Genomic DNA, 23,359 nt, shown 5'->3' with positions numbered 1-23,359 from the left:
CAGGAGCAATATTATGCCTTTTCACCAGTAGTGATCCACAGTGGCCTGTAAACTCATCTGCAGACCCAATATCGTATTTGAGCAGGCGAAAAGAGTCCAGACGACCCTACAAAAACAAAGACAGCATCATTATAAGAATAGGTCAACAATGGCAATAATAAATCTTATTCTACCAGATGTCAGAGCACAATGTTCCCACTGAACAAGTCAGCATTAAAGGAATTGAATTATTCAGCTATTTACTGCTCACATTGGCAAGTGGCCCAAGTACATTTAACTTAGTGATGGACATACCTAATTGTCAGAATGTCCCTCTGATGTACTCCCACCTTACCAAAAAAAGGGGGGGCACTACTGTTAATTTAGATCTAGTGTGTATAGGGAAACAGCAACAGCATTCATGCTCAGAAGAAGCTCACCCATCTTAGGGCTGTCATATTTTGAAGAGCAAAAAAGAGGACACATTTGCCAACTTCTACTTTTAACTATGGATCGCTATAACGACTCATTTTACATACCCATGAAAAAGAGGACGTGTTCTGGAAAAAGAGGTCATATGACAACCCTAGACTTATACCCCAATCCACAAATGATATAAAAGGACGTTTTGTGGCATTAAACTCCTATGTCAACAACCCAATTTCTCTGTACTTGTAAGAAGTCAAAAATATAAAATGAAGCGATTTTTTCACACCAAGATGTTATTCAAAATCTTCTTGCTTTTACATCAGTCATCAGCCCAGTTCAAATGCAACACTAAGTTATACCATGGCTAAATGTGAACAGGCAAGCATGTAGGCACTCACAGGAAAATATTCCTCCCCATTTCCTGCTAATGCCATGCTACCGGGACCTAAACCATGGTTTCACATAGCTTTACATCCAAACTTGGGCTCATGGTTTGCCTGGGGAACAAACCAAGAACAAATGTTGGTTACAGCTCATGGTTTGTTTGGAGCAAGACAAACCGTAAACCTAGGATTGGACGTAACACTAAGCCACCCACGGTTTAGCTCTGGCTAGCATGCCAGCAGGACAATGAGGCACCAGCAATTTTTGTGTGTTCATGCTTAGCCATAGCTTGGCTGAGTGTTAACAGGTGAACCAGGTCACTGATGCGATTGAGACAACACCCGAGAGCCCTACCTGTGTACATGGCATACTCCTGTTCTTGTTCTTTCTCTCATAGAGCTGTTCTAGGTGCTTGTCTGTTCTGGGGTCATAATCTGCCGCTCTCAATGAAGTAGTCACACAGACCACAGTGATCTGCTCTGAGGAAGACATCTGGTTGTTAATAATGTGATCATATTCCAGGTCTGTAACATATGGAATCTGATGGTTGCTGCATCTGCATATCCTCACTTCATCTCCCAGCATCGTTCTTCGGAGGACCACAGGGCAGCCACTGTGTGATGCAGTGCATGCCTTTTCACTGTCATGAGAAAGCAGTGGTAAAAGGAGTGTAAGTTGGAGTGTGAATGAACTGAAGTAACAAAATTTTAACCAGCTTACACTTACTTGATCTACCTAACAAAGTATCTCTGTTTCCCAGGTAATTCAAAAGGCTGCTGCAAAATCATATCTCTGCCTGAAATTGTTTTTATCATCATGATGCTGTTTCTCTACAACTTCTTAATGTGCCTTTTGGGATCAGCTATTTCCTTGAGGGCAATCCAACATTTTGTCACAAACCGTAGTTCCTCTGTTTAGTTATTCATTTAATTAACATTGCAAAGGGGCTTACAATATTTTGCTCTTCACCTCAGTCCTTGACCCACCAGAGATCATTGACCAGTGTGACCAAGGCAGTTTCAGTCCCACGATGAGGCCTAAATCCCGACTGGAAGGGACCTAAATGGTCCGCATCCTCCAGGTGTGCCTGGAGTTGTTCGGCGACCACCCGCTCAATCACCTTGCCCACACTTCTTTTCTCCTTGCATTGTTCTACAAATAAACACAGAGTCCTGACTTTAGCTGAAATCCATGGTTTTCTAAAGGTATAACTGTGTCCACAGCACTTTGATGCTCTTTCTGATCCTCCAGAGCAGAAGAACTAGCCAAACTCGTATAAAGAAAACTCTAGCAGATGCTCTTTGTGTGGATAAACTGGCTGAACAAGTTCTGAAGACAGCTTCAAACAAAATTCAGGCAAGGCGCTGAATAAATAGTGGTAAGGTCCTGAAGTGTGTAAGACACAAATGCTTATTTCTGTGGAAAAACAAGAACAACTTGGTTCCAAGGCTACAAGAACTGAACCTAGCATTGTTACAGTGATAACATTACAAATGTAAGGAAATGTTGGTCACTTGCTACAGGACTGCTTTCTTCACATTCCTAGTTGCAGATTGCAACTTCAGAAATCCAATCCAAGTAAACGTAGTAAAATTAAGGCCACTGGATTGTGAGCAGCTCAATTCTAGTCTATTTTACAAAGATGAATTATTGTTGGAGGGTACAGAACCATGTATGCTCCTCTGAACTCCTTGGAGGAAAAGTGGAAGATATAAACATAATAAATAGAATAATAAATATATCATATACATAATGCAAAGCTATTCTAAATTGATCTAATTGTCATATTTTCCTTACTTCTCCAAAGTAAAAATACTGTAAAATCACCTGAATATGTATTTGTGTCATTCTTAAAACATATGCTCCAAATAATATAAATAGCATTTAAAGAATCTTAGTAAGTTTTTGAAGAACACAGTAAATGGTATTTAGTTTTACTTACTTTGCTTTGTGAGAGGTTTGGAGTGTGTCATTGTTTACATTAAGATGAGCCATGGGTGGTTTATTTGTTCTGAAAATGCTGCTCAATAAATGAGGGTCTCTGCAAGAGAAAATAAACACACTTAAAGAGTTTTCCTGCATTTCCAAGGTATCTATGCTGATATTTACACTGATATGCAATGTAGACCCATTTCTAATGGCTGTTTCATACTATGCAACATATGTGGGGGACCTCTGTCCCTCCAGAAGTTGTTGGATTCCAAGTCCCATCATCCCCAGCCAACATGGTCAATATTCAAAGATGCTGAAAGCTGAAATTCAGCATACAGGATGCAACAGATTCTGCACCTCTGCAGTATCGCTTTAGTAGGTATACGCTGCATATTCAGCATGTTAGAATTCCTAAAGCCCTTAATCAGAGCAGTATAAGATCCCAGTATAAAAGAAGTTGTTCCCACTCCTCTCTGGTGATTTATCAGTTGAGCTTATGTGTGCTGTGGTTGATTCATGACCCAATATTTAGCTTGCACCTATCTTAATTAAGAGGATTTGGAAACCAAACTCACTGCTACAAAAAAGAATTAATACAGTATTGCAACATTTTACATCTGTCCCTTTGGAATATTTTCTCAATTTATTTTCATTTACCCAGCACCAAGTTTTAAAATTAACTTTAATAAAAGAAAGGTAATATTCTGAGCAAATTGGGAAATTTATCCACAATGAGGCTTTTCCTTGGTCCCTGCATGCACCCCTGCCAAATTGGCTTGGGGGTGTGTGTGTCAGGAGAACTCCCAGAACAGCTTGCAGGCAGAGGAGAGGGGGGAATCGTTCCATCTGGCAAACTGAAATGCTTGCACTGAAGGAAGGGTTGTCGTAGTGCTACATCAAATTCCTCCATATATTCACAGAATGGTGAAGTATTTACTCTCCATTGCAAAGGGAGTTGGTAGGCATTTGACTTCTTGTGCTTTTACCTGTAAGAACCAGTGGGGCCGCAAGACAGAACAGACTGGAAAGGAGGATGGTTGCCTGGTGCAGGGGTCTCTGTCTCCCTGTCATTCTCTTTTCCCTGTGCTGTATGGAAGCCAAGGAAAGCACCCGCATGTTGTGTTTTGCACCGTCTGCCAGCAATCCGAGGGAAGGCTGAGGTTCTGCGTGTGTGTGGTGAGCTGATTTCTGAAATGCAACAATACACCACCAAGGCAACAAACTTTAAAAAGGCCTTAAGCTCACATATAAGACAGCTGACTTAGATGCATGTGGAGTTTAGTTAACTGTGTGAGCACAACTGCACATCACAAGAACTGAAAGTGCAAAGCAAAATGTCCCCTGCAAGTGGAGTCCTTCCCATTCAATACAACTTCCAGTAAATACTGTTTTAAGAAGTTAAGAGTATAAAATACCTTTTTATACACTTAAGAAATAATTGCAACCAAATGTTAATTTATATTACGGTATTTATAACGCTTAGTGTTTCTGTACTGCGAAGAGGAAGCACTTTGAAAATAGCTAGGAAAATTAACATCACATTTTGATCAAGCAAGACGTCTGCTTCCAATAAAACATTGGCCAAAGAGAAGACAATGTTCATAGACCACACTGTACTCTGCTTCTCTGCTTCCCCTAGGCTCAAGCTTCCACCAGCGCTTCACCTCTTTGGTGTAGAGAAATTGTACCAGTTCTTATCTTCTAGCCTAGTGATGGTGAACTTTTCGCCTTCCAGATGTTGTTGGATCCAATTCCCATTAGCCCTAGGCAGCATGACCAACGATCAGCTCAAACCCAAGCTAAGAACACAAAGTATTCTTCTGCTATATATGGTGAGTGCCCTAGAGATGTAGGATCAGGAAATATTCCTGTTTCTCCTGTCATGCAATAGGCTCTGGAACTAAGGGAAATGAAATCACATACAGAATACTGGCTTCGTTCACACATATATACATATATCATGTGGGTTTTTTTATCAATCACACATGACTTTATGTGATGTATTTTCATGTATACATAAATGAAAATAATTAGTACCAAAAGTTCAATCTCAAAGCATACCCTGCAAACAAACTAATGAAATGTGGAATCAATGGTTATAGGAAAGTATACCTTTCAGATAAAAAATGTAAAACAAGATAAAGCAATATATAATTTCATTAAGTGATTTCATACTCCCTTTTTGCAAAGCAGATGCAGCTGTTAGGTTAATATCACATGAACAGATACAAATGCAGATGAATTGTAATGTTTAGTCTATACATACTGATTATAATTTTTAAATATATTTAAATACCTGACACCAAAAATATAAACCATGTCATTACTTATTTCATTCCTCTGAATTTAGAAGTGTTAGCATCTTTCTCCAATACTTATGCTACTAAATTAAAGACTGACCTAAGGCTATCCGGTAATATTCCATCCAGTCTTCTAGGACATTCTTGATCTTACATCTCAGCACTTTTAATTCTCTGGTAGGGTTGTAGTCTTTGACATGGCTTAGATCCTCTTCTGGAATTCTAGGTATTCTCTCCTGTGGTAATTTTTTTTATCAGAAATCAGATCAAATTATGCGTAGCGACAACAAAGCAAAAGCAGTAAAAGTAATAAGGGACCAGAAAAAAATAGAATGGCTGGTACAAACATTCCCAGAAGATAAAACTAAATAAAGGTTCCAGCAAAGCAGTCTGAACCTGGCACCTCAAACTGAACAGTGTGCCATAGTGGTTAGAGTGTCAGACCTGGGAGACCAGGGTTCTAATCTCTACTTAGCCATGAAGCTTGCTGGGAGTCAATGTCTCTCATCCTAACCTACCTTACAGAAGTGTTGCAAGGATAATATGGTGAGGGGGAGAATTATGTGTATCTCCATGGAGGAAAGGAAGGGTATAAATATGATGTCACACAAATAATACATAACAAAAAGGCAACACGCGATCCTTTCTGTAGCAGGTATTCTCTTCCTTATTCTCAGCTGCCTTGTTCCACTTCTCTTGGCCTATATTTTTGTTCTACTCCATTGCTTCCACTTGATCTCACCTCAGCTTCTGCTTTTCCCACACATTATCTCCTAATCTGCCTGCTTCATCCTTCCCTTTGTCCCTTCACCTCAAACCCCTGCCTCCTTCCCTTCTCCTTTCAGTTCATCAAAGTACAACCCATCAAATGGGAGGAATATGTACAAAGCCATAGACATGACCAGTAGGCAACAATCTTGGCTGGCTTCAACTATTATTTCCTTTGCCTTGGTCCTTCTTGTGGTCCCCTTTGCTTCTGCCCTTTCCCCTTCTTTCCATCCTCTGTTATCTCCCCGCCCTCTTATTTATATTTATTCTGTCTTCCTTTCTGCGTTTGCAGATATGTGGAATATTTTTGTGGCACCCAAGCTTCCAGTAAACAGCTGCAAATATTGTACATCTGCCTTTCATTTCTATTGGGTTTGTCAAGACATGTTCCTACGTTATTGTGAAAGAAGGAATCAAAGTTGCATTAGCTGAAGGGGCGTTTTGCATACAAGTTTTATGGTGTTAAATCAGCATAACGAAAATAAATTGTAGCAAAATACGCTGCTGTTACAGTATTCTAGTGGATGGGCAAAGGCAGAGGAAATGTTAGAAAAAAGTAAACTGTAGCAGTGTGAAAATAAAATTACATTTACTTATTTTAATATTGAGTTTCTGACAGCTGCTTACTTCTTTTTTAAGAGATTTTTTTGCGTCTTCTGTTTTGTCATGTGTTTTAGAAAATCCTTTTACTGATGTAGATGGTAGATTAACTTCTGTGGATATCTTGCTCTAGAAAACCAAGAGAGAACAAACAACAGTATTTGCTTTAATCATGTGCAATCCATTGAGTTTCTACCCATTTTTCTTGCAGGAGTCTTATAATTTCCCATAGCTGCAGGACAAGTAACGAAACAGGCAAACCTTTTGTTGGCAACTGCATCTGCTGTTGAATTGCTACCAGCCATGAAGCACATAACCCCATAGCGGAAGCTAAATTCTGTGTGACTGGCATGAGATTACCTGTAACCAAACAGCAATATATTTCTGTTTGGCTCCTGGCTGTGATGCAGTAGCTGCTTAAAATACTGCTATGTGCACCCCAATCTCTGAGCAGTGAGAGATTTCAGGGGTGCTGTCAACACATAACTCATGGTTGGTTTCCTTAAACTGTAGGTCACTGGAGACTGTGGTGTCTTTGTTATATTACGGGATGGTGGGAATTGGGAGTCCCCATCCCTGATGTAGGAGAAAATAATGTAGTGTCTTATTTATATTCATTTGTCTCACTATTGCACTTGCCTGGATACACGCAATCCACTATGACTCTAACATTTGTGTAGGGCTTCCAGTAATATTCCCATGAATTTAAATGTCAAGCTGCTCCTGATTTTGAACTGAATGGAGAAGTCCATTTGCAGGGAAACAGTATGTATGTACAAGAGCTGGAAACGACCCTCTTCTATCTGTTATTCCTTTTGAAACTACTGTGAAACAAATATTTTACTTCCTGCAAATCCTCTCGCAACCAAATTCTCCCACAACCCACCACGGAGGGCTATTATCTCCCTGCAACCTCCCTACAGTCTCTAGCCTGATTGGCATGTTGTGTGGGTTTTTTGCATCATAAGCTATTGCATCATACCAGGTTTTCTAACTGTGGACCAGCCACACCTCGTACCGGTGACAAAGACAAACGCACGCTTTCATGTCGCCACTTGTAAAGCAATCCAACAGCAAAGCGTCCTGCAACCTTCACCGTGATGCACTTGTTAACCTAGGGTAAGACATAAGAGATGTGTACTTCACAGTATTGTTCAGCTAGGAAATTTGCCAAAATGAAGATAGGAAGCCACAAGGGAAATCTGTCACTAACCAGAGAGCTCTTGTTTATGGTGTTCCAGTGTGCTGTGCCCCTCTCCAGGATACTCCATCCCCTCCCTTCCCACCTGATGTTCCATTCCTCCTCCAAAGCAGTTTGGTCCATTTAGCTCAGAATTGTCTATTCTGCTTTGACTGGCTTTGGGGTTTCAGACAGGAGAATTCCCAGGCATACCTGAAAGTGCCAGGGATTGAAGCTACGGCCTTCTGCATGCAAAGCAGGTGTGCTCCAAATGAGCTATGGCGCTTTCCCAGAAATGCTGTTGTGGGAATACGGGAATCTGTCAACTACTGCATCATCAAAACCATTGGTCCATCTACTTCATTACTGTCAACACTGATTGGCAATGGCTCTCTAGGAGTTCAGACAGGGTTCTCACCCAAGTCTACTTGGGACCTTTCACATGCAGAGCATGTTCTCTACCACACCCCTTTAAAAAAAAACTAGTGTCTGCAAGATATAATTGGGCACATATAATTGCAAGATATAATTAGGCTTCTGTACTTCTTGCCAGATGTAGGTTGTTGGGGTAGTTGTGGAAAGTACAGTTTCCCACTTATCTTCTGCTTTTTATTATTATTATTATTATAATTATTAGGCTTCTTAAGTCACTTGTTACACAGATGTCTCCAAGCAACTTACAACACATTTAAAAGCATAAATATGTTATAAAAACTCAATCATACCAAAGCACATGTAATTCATGAAAATATGGATTTGATATATGAATATGATCCTGTTTTGTACCATGATGGCCCAGTCTTCATCATAGTGTTTGTGCTGCTTCAACTTGGGAAGAAGAAAATTGATTCAAAGTATCATTTTCTTCATTAAACTTCGTTCATTAATTTTACTGTGAGCAAGCTTAGGTAGTTAGTTAGCTACTTCTGTTAGCTGAAGAATTTACAACACTGTAAATAACAGCATCCCCCAGAAGAAAAGCTATATTAGAAAAATGAATTAAATAAAAAAAGAATAAATATTACCTGCATAATAACTGGGTCATCAAGCTTCCCTTCTCCAGGCCATTTCCACTGGCGTAGTATTTCTCCATCTTTATTAGTCACCATGCCTCCTTCCTGATTAAATATCATTGCTATGCTGCTGCTGCAGAAACCAAAAGCCAGTTTTTCACGGTGCCATTTAGTAAAACATAATGAGTAACTCAAGCTGTCTACTTTGATCTTGGTGCTTTTAATTAACATAGTAATTTGCATGTTTATCACTTCATCTATATAGCATTCAACACAGGTGTGCACAGTGGCTGTGAATGAACAATCCAGACTTAAGAAAGTCACAAAATTATTTTGTAACGTAGCCCTTACTTTTCAACTGCAAAACATGAAGGTGCCTGGATAACCCCATGTTAACACTGGTTAACACTGGTTCTTATTCTAGGCATACTTTACAAGAATCAATGACATATCATATATATTAAATCCCATTGTGGTTTTATCCAAGGCAAAAACCCCACACTTTCATCTGCTAAGGCTATGATCCACAAATCAGCAGAGGCATGCAGCACAGTCTAGGCTGATAGTGTTAAACTAGGTGTGAAAGACTTTGCTCTCCCTTCCCATTCTATTTGATATAAAAAATTTGTGTGTATGGAATGCTTGTAACTCACCATAAGTTGAGTGAAGGATACCTGAACTCAACAAGGCTCTGATTCCACACAGCAAGTTGGTACATGGCCTACTTTGAGCTCTAAACTACCATGTAAATTAAACAAGATTCTTAAGAAAGGGTATAAGAAGTGCTGCACTAGCATAGCACCTTCACTTGTTGTGTCAAGTGTTTTGAACTAACCAATGCAGGTCATCAGGCCCAACTTGATGGATCAGTGGCTGTCACTGCACCATATACGATACAGCAGCGCCGGCTGCTACCTTAAGATGTCTGTGCTGTTCTGGGTGGGGTGAATGGAAGCTTTTGAAGCACACTTTTAGTTTGCGAGGGAGTGAGTCATGCTTGAAACAATGTGGGAGCCTTTTAATTATGTCCTACATCCAGTATAGCAAGTACCGCCAAAGGACTGTCTCTCAGTGCCTGCTGCGGTTAACATTTGATGTTAGTTAGGAAGCCCTCTGGAATGTCTCTTCTTACCTGTTAGAGAAGCAAACGCTGCCATGTCCAGAAGGAGTAAATGTTCCAACTAATGCACGGTCGGGACAGTCATTAAATATATTGGTGTACAAGCCACCACAAGGAAGATCAGAGTAACTCTGACAGACTGCAACATGTCCAGAGGGGTAGGTAAATAAAGAGTCAAGGAGTTTGTCTGAGATGGATATGGCATTTCCAGGTGTCTAATTACAATGCACTTTATTATTATTATTATTATTATTATTATTATTATTATTATTATTCCCTGTCCATCTGGTTGGCTTCCAATATATATAAAAACATAATAAAACAGTACACATTAAAAAGCTTCCCTATACAGGCTGCTTTCAGGTGTCTTCTAAAAGTTGTATAGTTATTTATCTTCTTGACATCTGATGGGAGAAGGCCCTCTACTGGGTTCCCTGTAGCTTCACTTTTCACAGTGAAAGAACCGTCAGAAGATGCTCAGAGATCTCAGTGTCCAGCTGAACATGGAGGGAGGAGATGCTCCTTCAGGTAAACAGGGATGAGGCAGTTTAGGGCTCTAATGGTCAGCACCAACACTTTGAATTGTGCTCAGAAATGTACCGGGTGCCATCTTAGCACTAACTATTGCTGGTAAGGTGGAGAAATCTAGCTGTGCAGCAGATCATCAAACTGCCCAGAGAGAGAGATTGAATTGGGCTCAGTGACCAACAACAATGCCAATACAGATCTCTGAGGACCAATGAAAAAGGTCCCAAGCTGAAAACACCATCTAAACTCTGGCTGCTGCATTTCCCACCAATTGCAATCTCCGAGGCATCTTCAAGGACAGCCTTGTGTAGTGCAAATTACAATAGCACAAACAGGAGATTACAAGAATATGGATAATCATGGCCATGCTAGCCATGTCCAGGAAAGCTAAACCAAGCATGCTTGGAAAAAGATACTCCATGGAAGTGGATTACAGGCATACTTCCCCCACCCTCCACCAAGGCAATGATCTTTTAGGGAAGTCCAACCACAGTCAGAACAGACCATCTTTCTGTTTCCCAGATCTGGAAGCTACCAAACCACAAGCACCTCTCCCTTGCCAGGACTCAGCTTCAGTTTAGTGTCCTCATTCAAGCCATTACTATTTATGGTATAATGAAGAACCTTTAAAATACTATAAAAATAATTTTAAAATAAAGATTGCCAAACAGTTATGGGGAGATGGGTATGTATGACGCATAACACCAGATACATCCAGTGAACTGCTAAAAAGGTGCCTGCAATAACGACATGCAGCCATGACTGAAACAACTCTAATATTAGTGCCTGCTTTCTCTCACTCATAATACATGTAGAACTGAACTAAAAATTGCACCGAGGAGTCAGTATTGGGATGTACAAGCATGAATGGCTTGTGTGATGCAACTGTAAATTACTCATTCTATTTCTTGTCTACTGTACATTTGACTGCAGCTCAAACTTTCTCAGTGCTTATTCAGAGGATTTACCAAGTATCCATCTCAAAACTTCGAAACTATAAGCAGCCACTGTGGTACGCAGCAGTGACCTATCTGTGCTAAAGTGGATGGTATCATGAATGACTTTCCACATCACCACTGTTGGCAGGTGTTTGTCTGCTCAGATAGATGTATGGATAGATAGCTAGATAGATATAGACATGCAAAGACCTATTGAGGTTTAGTAAGTTCAAGTGCTAAGGGGTCCTTTCTGAGTTTTCTCAAATCAGCAGCAGGTAATAATCTAAAAATTTGACATTCAAGTGTGTAGGAACAAAAATGCTTGGGTCATGACTCACAACTTTCCTTCTTTTCAGTTTGGATAAAAGGTTCTAAAGCAAGTCCCCCCGCCCTCAAAAACACGTTTTTGATTCCAGACTGAACCTGCATAAAATCGCACACCATTATTTGGAAACAGGTTTTTCCAAACGTCTTGCTCCTGTAAAGTGATCTAGAACTTTTTACAGTTCAATCCTTAAAGACGTTTACTCAGAAATCCTAAAGAAATTTGCTTCCTACCTGCCAAGTGAATTAAGTAATTTTAAATCCATGCTTTTTCTTTGTTGCTTCCTCCCATTCCTGCTAGATGGAATTCTTTTTCATGTTACACTTTCAAAGGATATTAAATGAAGGATGATCCATCAACCAATCCATAGTGCAGTTTTTTTAAGGCTGGCTCAGCTTGTTTGATTACTGGCAACTGTGGTTTTTCATACAGGCTCTCAGAAGAGACTTTCTTACTGGGCCGCCCTTTGATGTTTTGGGGAAAGGTTTCCTTCTTGATATCACCATAATGACGAAGAATAATAGGCTTGTCAAATCCTAATTCTTTCAGCTTAGACAGCTGTTCAGTTCTGTTTGGAAGATTTTTTTTAAATCAATTATTTACTAAGAAATTCTCTTAAATAATGTCTTCAACATAGCTAACATTTAGGCTGAAAAAATTCAGCTTTCTATATGATCTGAATAAGCAATGTAGTATAGCATATTCCAGGCACCAGTCTTCTATTCATCTGAGTAAAAAGCAGTTCAATTCAATCCAAACCCTGTAAGAGCTTTGAAAATACATTTTATATTTAGAAAGAAAAACAGTTTAGAATGTAAGTTGCAAGTCTAAACTCACTTGCCTTCTGCTCAGGCAACTTGGTAGAGTCCTAATACAGATTCCGAACACAGACATCCTAATCTATACTACGTTTGACCCCCATTTTACATTTTTGGTTTTATTTTCAAAATATCTTCACCAATTAAAGGTAAAGGTAAAGGTACCCCTGCCCGAATGGGCCAGTCGTGTCAGACTCTAGGGTTGCGTGCTCATCTCGCTTAAGAGGCCGGGAGCTGGCGCCGTCCGAAGACACTTCTGGGTCACGTGGCCAGTGTGATGAAGCTGCAGCTGGCGAGCCAGCACCAGCACAGCACATGGAAACACCGTTTACCTTCCCGCTATAAAGCGGTACCTATTTATCTACTTGCACTTAGGGGTGCTTTCGAACTGCTAGATGGGCAGGAGCTGGGACTGAATGACGGGAGCTCACCCCGTCGCAGGGATTCAAACCGCCGACCTTACAATCAGCAAGTCCTAGGCACTGAGGTTTTACCCACAGCGCCACCCGCTTCCCACCTTCACCAATTATTTGCCTGTTATTCTGAATAAGCACATTAATAAAGCTACACCAACCAGTGTGAAGGCTCAACCCCAGTCCAGACTTAGTGGTAAGTACTTCTGAGTCAATAGTTGTCCCATGTCCCTTTTACACAGAAACTTGCACGTCACCTGCAGCTCTTAAGTATCCAAGCAGATACTGAGCTACAGTACCAGCAAAACAGGGAAAATGCAACAGAGCAGCTAGCTTTCTTCACTGTAGGTGCTGAAGGAGAGTGAGGGTTATATTGTTTTGGCTTGCACTTGCATAAGCTACTATGTGTACTTCATTCACAGAAGAGCTACTGGACTGGACTGTCCTTTCCATTGGTAGGCAACATATTTACTCTACGAGCCTTCAAGCAGCTTTATTTCAATGTCACTATGAATTTTCTCATAGTCTATATATTACACATTGCTGACTTTGAGAGAGTCAGATATCCAAACCTTTAACTGAAGGAGGGAATTAAGCAGGAAAGCATTCCAGAAGCTTGTAATTCTAAATATTAATTAGAGGAAATCTAAGGAGAACCCTTGACTGGAAGCCAACATTCCTTACACCTTAAACTCTGCAACAAGATAGCACTCAGGACACCTTTTTGCTGACCAGGCTAGGAATAAGCATTCAATAACACTAAGTCAAGTGCAATAGCATTGGCACAGAAACCTGGCAGCAGTCAGCGCTGTACCTTCCAAAATGAGGATCAGGATTTCAGTGCCAGGTCTATGTGCCAATAGGGGTGATAAACACTGAAAAAGAAAACATACTCTTCTCCTCTGGGATGGATTGGTTTGCAGAGATTTTGTCTATATAATTATATCTCAGATGAAAATAAATCTTCCAATAATAATATAAAACATACAAGTGTAAAAACAGTTATAGCTAACAGAAGATAGTCCTTTGATATCATTTCATCAAGATTAATCGAGTTATTCACTTAGAACTGTACAGGGAAACACAGGGCACAAGAAAGTAAAAGACTTCTGAAAATGATATATTGTTTTTCAAAAATACTTGATAAGATTAATTAAGTCCACACTACGTTGGGGACGTTTTTAAAAATTACCAGACATCATGATTCTGAGGTTGTTATCCCTAAGAAAAAGGTATCTTCATTTCCCATTCCTGTCAAATACCAAATATTCAATGTTCAATTATTTAATCCCCCCCCCCCCGAGGAAATGAGTTTCTGTAATGTGGTTCTGCAACATGGTTTTATGTTCCACATCAAGGCTAGCCCAAGACATTTTACTTTCTGAGGGAAAAGACCAGAGGATGCTGCCCCCCTAGTCTATGTCCAAAACCTGCCTGGACTGGCAGTAGATTCTTATGTCAAAACTTTGCTGCACCTGAGGGAAGCAGGAAACATAGGGAAGACCACTTGGCACACAAATTCCCAGCACCACTTGCCTGAGGCGAAAGCCCTACTCTGCCTAATGGTATGGTCAGCCCTGCTCCACAGGGTCATACAGGATTGCTCTTGGGCCCAACAGTGATTGCATGAAGGCACCAACTGCATGAAACAACACTTTCACATGAGGACTTTTCACACTGTGTGATTTGTGCAGTCACAGTGGCTAAAAAAGCAGATGCTTTGATTATGAAAAACTGCAACGGCTGTCATATATGGGTCCCAATTGGAAGCACCAATTCAGGCCATTGGTTCATACAGCCAGTGCCTCCATGCTACCCCTTTCCAGTTAGAAAATGCCAGAGGCCCTGCATACTCTCCCATGGACCTCTCTGAGCATCTGTGTTAGCAATTTAACACATCTTAAACTATCTCTAAGGGACGCAGGTGGCGCTGTGGGTTAAAGCCTCAGCGCCTAGGGCTTGCCGATCGAAAGGTCGGCGGTTCGAATCCCTGCGGCGGGGTGCGCTCCCGCTGCTCGGTCCCAGCGCCTGCCAACCTAGCAGTTCGAAAGCACCTCTGGGTGCAAGTAGATAAATAGGGACCGCTTACCAGCGGGAAGGTAAACGGCGTTTCCGTGTGCGGCTCTGGCTCTGGCTCTGGCTCTGGCCAGAGCAGCGATGTCACGCTGGCCACGTGACCCGGAAGTGTCTCCGGACAGCGCTGGCCCCTGGCCTCTTAAGTGAGATGGGCGCACAACCCCAGAGTCTGTCAAGACTGGCCCGTACGGGCAGGGGTACCTTTACCTTTACCTTAAACTATCTCTGGTTATTTTAGCCTGTAATAAAATAGAAAATTTTCAGTTTAACAAGAATAGATTTTAAAAGCCATAATACAAAATCCCATTTCAATATTACATTTCGATCTTTGCCATTCGTAATCTTTCCACTGCCCAGACATACGGTGCTTTCCATTCTAGGTCTTTAGAGTCACAGTCAGAATGTTGAAAAACCCAACCTTTATGAAGAAATGAAAAAACTCATAATTAGTTATCTGAAATGCTGCAAATAAATAAATTTTAAGCGCCTGTCAAATTCCAAGACATCAGGACATTTTTTGATTAATCAAAAAAATACATTTAAAAGTTAAGAAAGCCGGTTTGTTAACACAAGCACAAGTATTAGTTATTGTTAGAAGTAAAGGCCATCCTTAATATTTTCTTTTTCATTCCCTATTACAGTCATCCACCAGAACCAAGTAACCTAAAAATAAAATAAAAATAGTTTCCTCAAGTATCATCTCTTGGCAGTCCTACTAGAAGAAAGGGAAATGGCAGCCTAGAAGAGGGTGAGGGCATCTAGCATAATCTTTGTCGTACACTAAAGATGGACCTCTTTCCCCTGCCCTTTGGCCGTTAAGATATTTTGTGTTGTGAGACACAGCTCTTTTGTCTATATTGTTTTCCCTCTTTTTAAAGCTGTTTTACTTTTGTCATCCCCATCCCACCCTCATAACTGTATCATTATAATGATGTAACCCACCCTGGGGCCCTATGGTGAAGGGAAGGTAAGATATCTTATACAGTAAATGAATAAGCTAGCTACCCTCCAACTGTAGCTCATTAATCTAAACATTAACCTGAATTAAGAAAGAGAGAGTGCACACATAATACCTCTTTCCTTGCATAGTTTTGATGACAGTGAGAAACTGATTGCAAAAGGTGAATCATTGCTATATTGCTGAGGGACTGCAGCTAAATAGGAGAGAAAAGAAAAGTATTGATCATGAGTCCTCAGCAGCATAAGCACACATAATCACAGTTCTTTATTAAGAACTGTTTGCTGTTTTATAATTACAAACTTGCACAGAGCTAGGTAATGGCCAGAGTAAGTGCTTATGTGCTGTTAACTTTTTTCATTATTGAATGAAGTGCTCTGGGTACAGATTGCCTCTCCTGGCTGAATACTATGATTACTTTTTCACTCACCTTGAAATGGGAAAGAGAAGCTTCTGTAATAAATGGTTTGAAAAACTGCCTAGTTTATTTTCAGTTCCACCGCCCCGCCCCCCAAGTGCTTGTACCTCTCTAACTTAAGCTGCAAAGGCCATTTGCTGGTATTCTTCAGCAACTTTCCTCAATTAATCACAAGAGATCTCTCACTTCCACTTGTGATTGTGGCCTGGGATGAAGATAGCAAATTTCAGAGCTGGCATTTTGTCTCTAGCCTAGATGTGTCAAGAATAAATATCATTCTAAATGAGTGATGGACAACTGTTTTTGTGTGTGGTCATATTTACTGGTATAGAGTACCATTCTTTTTGCTGCCCACAATACTTTTATTTATGTGCACCAGCACCTAATTTTTAACCCCGCAAAAAGCACTGTATAGAAACATATATTAAGACAAACTATATCTTGGAATTTAATATTCTCCATGTTGCCTATTCATGCTATTAGGTTAGAGACTTGCAGCCTGAAGGTTTACTTTGAAATTAGTCTCAATGAGAGCTACTCCTGTTTATGCTAATCAGGGACCTTTATCTACTGGGTGCTAAAGTAGTCATAGTAAACCCTGAGTTTTGGTATTAGCATAAAAACCAATCAGTTTGCTCTTATTCTTGTATGTAAAAGTTGCCCCAGGCCATCCCACATGTTGGTGGAGTGCATGTAAGCCCTCCCCACCCCCTTCCAGGGCTGAAACCGCATGTCAGCAGTTGCACACCAAACAAACACTTGCAATATTGTCGCCACCTGTAGTATATTGGCCAAGCTGAACCGCCCTCTGCTATATGATGCTGGAATATTAAGTATTAAGAGAAAACCAGTAAAATTCCTTACTCTTGCTTCCATTGAGTCTGTTTGACAGAGTTCCAGGATTGTCCATTCCTTTTGTTGCACCCATGGGAAAATCAACACTTTTCCTGCTTTTCCTTTTCACATTTTTAGCCGTCTCGTAGTCAGTATATTCAAATGTAGGTGGCAATCTGTCGGACTCCTGTGATGCTTGCCTTCTCCTTGATTTAAAGTTTTTGTATGCTAATTCCTGCAAATATTTTTTATTTTGCCAGACACCTTCAATGAGATCTTTCCAACTGGAGATCAATATATTTAAAACCCCTTGTGGTAAAATAAACTTAAACTTGGTAAAATGCTTCAACATTTCTTCCAGCTCACACAAGATGGTAGCAGCCATGCATTTATGTTCTTCCAGTGAAGTTGACTGTAGGTCTTCTTCTGTAGGTGGAAGTGAAGGTATTTGGGAGAGGTGAACCACAGGATTCTCACAAATGTTTATGGATATAGAAGGATCATCTGTTTTAGTAGAAACTGGTTCTTTCTTTGCTATACTGTCTTTCACAAAAGAATAATTTCTTTCCCTGTGTTCATCCATGCATCCAGAGTTCCTACATGTGGACAGTAAATGTATATTAAGCCTTTAATTCCAGAATTCAGACTTTTCTGAAATGTAGGTCTCATACTAAGCTGGTCTGTAGGTCTGCCACAGGGCTGGGGGAGGGGTGTAAAATGTTGCATGTTGGGCTACCCTGATATAGACCAAATACTATAGGTGTGAAGAAGACACAACTATGTACAGAAATCTTCAGACACACCTATATATATTTTCAGGCTTAAATTCTTATGAGAACAGCAGGACTTAGGTAAGTAGGAAGTACAGAAGACATACGTGCTTCCTGCTGGAACAGTGCCCTTTTACATCCTAATCATCCTTTAAAAAAATAAAATCAGAACAATTTTCAAGTTGCAATATGCCCTTAAGAGTTTTCCCATTTGAACTTTCCATTCAACAAAAACGGGGGAAAGACTACATTTTAATACAATATATCAATTCATTAATGCATTCAATCAGTTATTGCAATTTAAGTACGTCACCACTATTACCTGTGAATTTCATGAGGATCTGGATCTGTGCTGATTAAATTTATATCAACAAAGTGTTCTCCTGGTTCTATTTTCATATTTTGCTTTTGTTTACCAGTAGTTTTGAGCTAAAATAAAATATAGGATTTTATTAAACCCTTGATAGATTTGGAGAGAGCAATAATAACGTATCAAATATGAGATGGGAAGTACCTGGTCAAAGAAATATATGGGTTCTTGTTCCAGGGTTTCAGCCATTTCTCTCAGTAGGATTTTGTGCCTACAAAGATAAAATATGAATATACCAAGAAAAATGGAACACAAGAATACAAATGGTTGCATTTTAAAATGAAATATAACGAAGACAAAAAAATTAAAAAATTGTCCAGTAGCACCTTAGAAACCAACTAAGTTTGTTCTGGGTATAAGCTTTCGTGTGCTTATGCCCAGAACAAACTTAGTTGGTGCTACTGGACAACTTTTTAATTTTTAAATTTATTTCGACTGCGTCAGACCAACACGGCTACCTACCTGAATCTATAACCAAGACAGATTTGGTGTTCCTAAAGTAGTATCTAACAGAAATTGAAAACATAGCAGGCCTTCTCAAGTGTACAACTGTGCACATAAAGCTCTCATGGGAGAAGTATTTTGCATTCCGCATTGTTATCAGTGGAGTGAGACTTGTAGCTAATGAATGACACCTGTAGCCATTTAATTGGTGTAATGTGGTATAGTGTGTTTGTGTGTGCATACACACACACACATCCAGACAGTTTGGAAATAGTTTGACTTCTTTGCAATGGGGTACTAATTTTATGCAACTCCTTGCAGAAGTGAGATCTAAAACATATTTGAACCAGGTGAAGAAAGGAACAGTTGTGGTAGAACAACTAGCTTTCAAATATGGACATTAAGACAAAACTAATATTGCAAATCTATTGCTTTAAATGAAATACAAACTGATCCGAGGATACAATTGACAAAACAATTGCCATTTCTAGTGTTATGCCAAGGACTACCTGCATTTGAAACCAAAATAAACATTAAATTGTTTCCTAACTTCTGTGAATAAAATTTGTTTATGTATCCAGTGCATTTATTTGTAGCTTGAATAGTTAATACATATTTTCACATTAATTAATTTTGGCTTTGATTCTATAACATCAAAATAATATTAAGGGCATATTATTATACAGACTGATATAAACTTATAATACATACACTTCTGAATTAAGGCTGACAAGCCATCTGTCTCATAGTAGGTCAGGAATATATGTTCACCTTTTACAGCTGTATCATTGCTTTAAAGCCATAATCTTTATTATACCTAATACTGAACAGATCATTTGCTTTAAATGTGACTGTTCTGGAGCCAAGCCAATGGTGTTAAGAATGAGACTAAAATTACTGTATATTGCCATTTCAATAAAGTTGAATTCATTTTTCAGCTTTAAATAATTAGCCAATCATTTGGCAATGCAAATGGATAGCAATGGTTACAAACTCAACTCCTTTCATTAACAAACACGTCTTCAAAAATAAAACAAAAAAGTATACAAAGATATTTTGATGCATTAAAAACAATGTAAACTCCATAGTTATGCAACTCCTTTGTGACATTTTGTAGTAGTGAACATGCTGGATATTATGTTATTGAATTCCAGGCTGGATATTAAGTTTATAAAGGTGGGGGGCAGGGAGAGAAAGGTGCCTTGATGCTGAAGCCACAAAGACTGCATTTAGTCACAGTCTTTAAGTTGGGGTGTAAGAGAATACTGCAGATGGCAGGTCCACACCATACATTTAAAGCACAACCAAAGCACATATAAAGCACATGACTTCACCTGAAGAATCCCGAGAACTTCAGTTTGTTAAAGATGTTGTCCATGAGCAGGGCGGGACTTAGGTTTGATGAGGCCCTAAGCTACTGAAGGTAATGGGGCCCTTTATATGTCCAATTGTCCTTTCTCAACAAAAAATTGTAGCTGGTTTTTTTGTGTTGAATATATGCTACATGGTAATTTATGGACCTAATAGATATCTAAAGCCATTTGCACATAACAAAATATGTATTTTATCAAAGTAATTGTTGAACTTATATTTTGGATATGTACATACAGGTTTTTTTCCTTTAATTTTTTTTGGGGGGCCCCAAAAGAGTGGGGCCCTAAGCTATAGCTTGTTTAGCTTATACGTAAATCCAGCACTGTCCTTGAGTGAATGCAGCCCATAGGCTGAAAAAGCTTCTCCATTCCTGATGTATAAGATTGCAGCCTTAACTGAACTAAGCCATACTATGTGCTATGCAGGTTTCAGGTTGCACCTAGGGCTTTGCACCTTGGGACAAGGAAGCAAATGTATTTCATGACATTTTGGCTGATGCAATTGGAGGTACTGCCCTTCTGCAGATTTTGGATTTTTTAAATAAAATAAACATTTAATATGTTTTAATGCTTTTAGATGTTTTTGAATGTTTATTTTTAATTGCATTGTTTTACCACTTTGGTGTTTGCTGCTCTGGGCTCTTTTGGAAGAAAATGTCAGGATCAAATTTTAATAAATAATATAAGCAATAATTCATTGATTGCTCTAGTTTACAAAAGTTAGCAATAAAGCCAGACTTAAACTTTCATCTTCAGACACAATGTAAAAAGAGTTTCGTTAAATTCAAGAAACACCTTTACATTTTATGCGATCATGTTGGTTATATTTATTAAATGTGGTTAATACGGCTTACTCCCTTTTTTCAGATCTCCAACAGTCTTCCACCAGTATTTAGAAGGTTATAATTAATGTCATAGATTTACAGGTATTTATGGACTGTTCTGATAAACTGAACAAACAAAATAATTCCCTGTTAAAACTCTTCCTTAATATAGATACAGATAATCCCTTGCTATCTGTCTCTGTTGTATTCTCTCTTTTCAAACCTCCCTTGTATGATTCTGTTTGTATATAGCCAATAAATCTTATAACGTACCTTAGAAGTCTTCCCACAGAGAGCAGATCTTGCTTGTCAGTAATGTAAAATGCAACAGTTAAAAGCTGTCTCTTTCAAAGTGAACAGAATAAAAGTTGCCTCTCTGTGGTCGCAGTCAGTCAACACAGTGTTGAAAAGCCCTGTTGCTTAGTTACCACATGGTGTGGATTATACCAAACCATACTTCCTTTCTGCAGCCACTTCTAAGCTTTAAGCAGCAAGCTAGCCACTATTAAAGGCACTCATATACGCACCAGCATAAGTACCGTAAATGGCTATTAGGATGCTTAACTGCTCCAGATGGTGGCTGATATTATTTCACTGAAAACAAAGCTTTTGCTTAGCTTCAGTGCTTTGTCACCATCATTTAGTGCCCTACCCTAAAAAAGAACCATGGAAGCTCAAGTTTGTTGACAGTGCCTCGGAAACGTAACTCTGTGAGGGTAAGCTAACATTCCCAGGATTCCTTGGGGCTGCTTTAAATGTCCCACTTTTAACAAGCTATAGAATAAGAACTTATTAAGATCCTGCTACATCAGGCCAAATGTCCATTCAGTCCAGCATCCTGTTCCCTCCACGACCAACCAGATGACTATGAGAAGTCCGCAAGCAGGACTGGATTGCTACTTGTGATTCCCAGCAACTGGTTGTTGGCATCCGTCTGTCTCAGGAGACAAAGGAGGAGTGCACCTATGAGGGTATTCAGAGGAATACTGCCACTAACAGTGGAGAGAGAATAGAGCCATCACATAGATATTAATAGTGTTATCCTCCATAAATTTGTCTAATAATCTTTTAAAGTCAACCAAGTTTATTAAGTAATCTTAATAAAATGGAAACACTGGGAAACCTTCCATCTCAAATTAAGTGAATGTATTAAGGGCTGAAGTGGCAGTCAGCTCTAGAACAGACTAGTACCCTGTTCAATTCAATTGTTCAGTATTGCTTTTTAAAGAAAAACACATTGCCCCAAAACTGCAATATTCAATTGAAACTCTGAATCAAGGCAATTAAGTGGGGAAAGGGGATGCAGCACTTCCATATAGTACCATACAGGGACGGGCTTTTTATTCTGCCCCCTCAGTAATAAACATAAGCTAGAACTGTCCTTAGTAAATTCTCTTTTCCTGTCTTCCAGTTTTGGGGCCAATACATTTAAATTAACTGGGAAGATTTACAATAAAGGAAAGCCCTGCTTACTTTCCCTGCATTTTTATATACAGTATTGATCAATGAAAGAGGCCAGATCTGTCTCTCCCTCATCAACCAGATGTTTTGCTCCAGTTGGCCATGGATGCATTCTGCACCTCCACCTCCCACAATTATTTTTCTGGCTGATAACTATGGGCATTAATTTTTTTCTGGCATGAAAACACATTGGTGGGCATATAGCATTTGTTTGGCTTGAGAACAGCTTGGTAGGCATTTGGCTGCGATGTTTTAATTTTATTAAAATTAAGTTATTTCATAACTTAAGTAGCTCCCCTGATCCAGCTCTAATAGCACACACATCCCCATTCACACCCAACAGATGTTAGTTACCATTCATTAAATGACAATACTCTCAGAATGAGCACTGATGGGTACAGATGTGCATCTGTGGGTATCACTTGCTGAATGAGGTAATTACAATTAAAAACAATAGAGAATTGACAACATACTAAAATGAGGGGGGGGAAAACAATGTGTGGCGAACATCTTGTCAGCTAGGTATGCTCCTAGTCTATTTAGCTGGGGTAGCTTATAGTACTTTTCAGTGTTATTTTTCAGGCGCATGTTGGGCCTATGATCCATCCTATATCGAAATAGAACATGAGTTAAGTCTCTGAAGCAACTTTTTTTCAAATTCAGCATTTTAGATTAGTGATAGAAGCTGACAAATCCAGTCTTGTCGAATTTACGGTGCCATGTACACATCTGATGAAATGGGCTCTGGTCCAGGGACAATTTATGCCAGAATAAAATGTGCTGGGTTGCAATCCCGCTACCGTTTTTGATAGAAGGAAGACTCACTCGCTGAACTCAACGGGGCTTCCTTTTGAATGGACAGACAAGCAGCTATAGGTTTGCGCGGTTACTCTTTTAAGGTTACTCTTTGCTGCAACCTACTCAGGGAAATTGGTTGCGAGGAGCGGGGGAGGGGGGAACCCAACAACCACGTGGTGTGAAGAGAGGAGGCCCAGGCGACAGCATGAGCTATGAGCCCGGCCCTAAACTGCACCTCCCACGGACAGCCTCACAGACAACAACTCTCTCGCTCTTCCACAGCGCACGTGCTCGCTGCTCGTCCTC

The 23,359-nt window shown here is 39.7% G+C and overlaps 1 protein-coding gene across 6 annotated transcripts; it reads right to left on the bottom strand.

The window, feature by feature from the left end:
* Positions 1-1,304: 1,304 nt before the first annotated feature.
* On the bottom strand, positions 1,305-23,207 carry LOC307224789 (uncharacterized protein). 6 transcript variants are annotated; one of them, XM_079991916.1, is made up of 14 exons: positions 21,068-23,068; positions 18,298-18,364; positions 18,106-18,212; positions 17,044-17,609; positions 15,877-15,957; positions 15,122-15,221; positions 11,834-12,064; positions 9,718-9,867; positions 8,598-8,718; positions 7,375-7,506; positions 6,420-6,521; positions 5,125-5,260; positions 2,735-2,833; positions 1,305-1,432 (listed from the first exon to the last, which is right to left on the bottom strand). In XM_079991916.1, exons 2-13 carry the CDS (start codon positions 18,340-18,342, stop codon positions 2,817-2,819), a joined length of 1,788 nt encoding a protein of 595 aa, XP_079848042.1. In that variant the 5' UTR covers positions 18,343-18,364; positions 21,068-23,068; the 3' UTR covers positions 1,305-1,432; positions 2,735-2,816. The 6 variants fall into 6 exon arrangements, with proteins under 6 accessions (XP_079848042.1, XP_079848039.1, XP_079848040.1 ...); XM_079991913.1 differs by lacking the exons at positions 1,305-1,432; positions 2,735-2,833; positions 21,068-23,068 and adding exons at positions 2,965-3,912; positions 23,081-23,207; XM_079991914.1 differs by lacking the exons at positions 1,305-1,432; positions 2,735-2,833 and adding an exon at positions 2,965-3,912 and having other exon boundaries at positions 7,411-7,506; positions 21,068-23,066.
* Positions 23,208-23,359: the final 152 nt, after the last annotated feature.

Source organism: Podarcis cretensis (genome assembly GCF_951804945.1).
Source record: "Podarcis cretensis genome assembly, chromosome: 10".
NCBI lineage: Eukaryota > Metazoa > Chordata > Lepidosauria > Squamata > Lacertidae > Podarcis > Podarcis cretensis.
The sequence above is the reverse complement of the archived record's forward strand: the minus strand, read 5'-3'. Positions and strand labels throughout refer to the sequence as shown.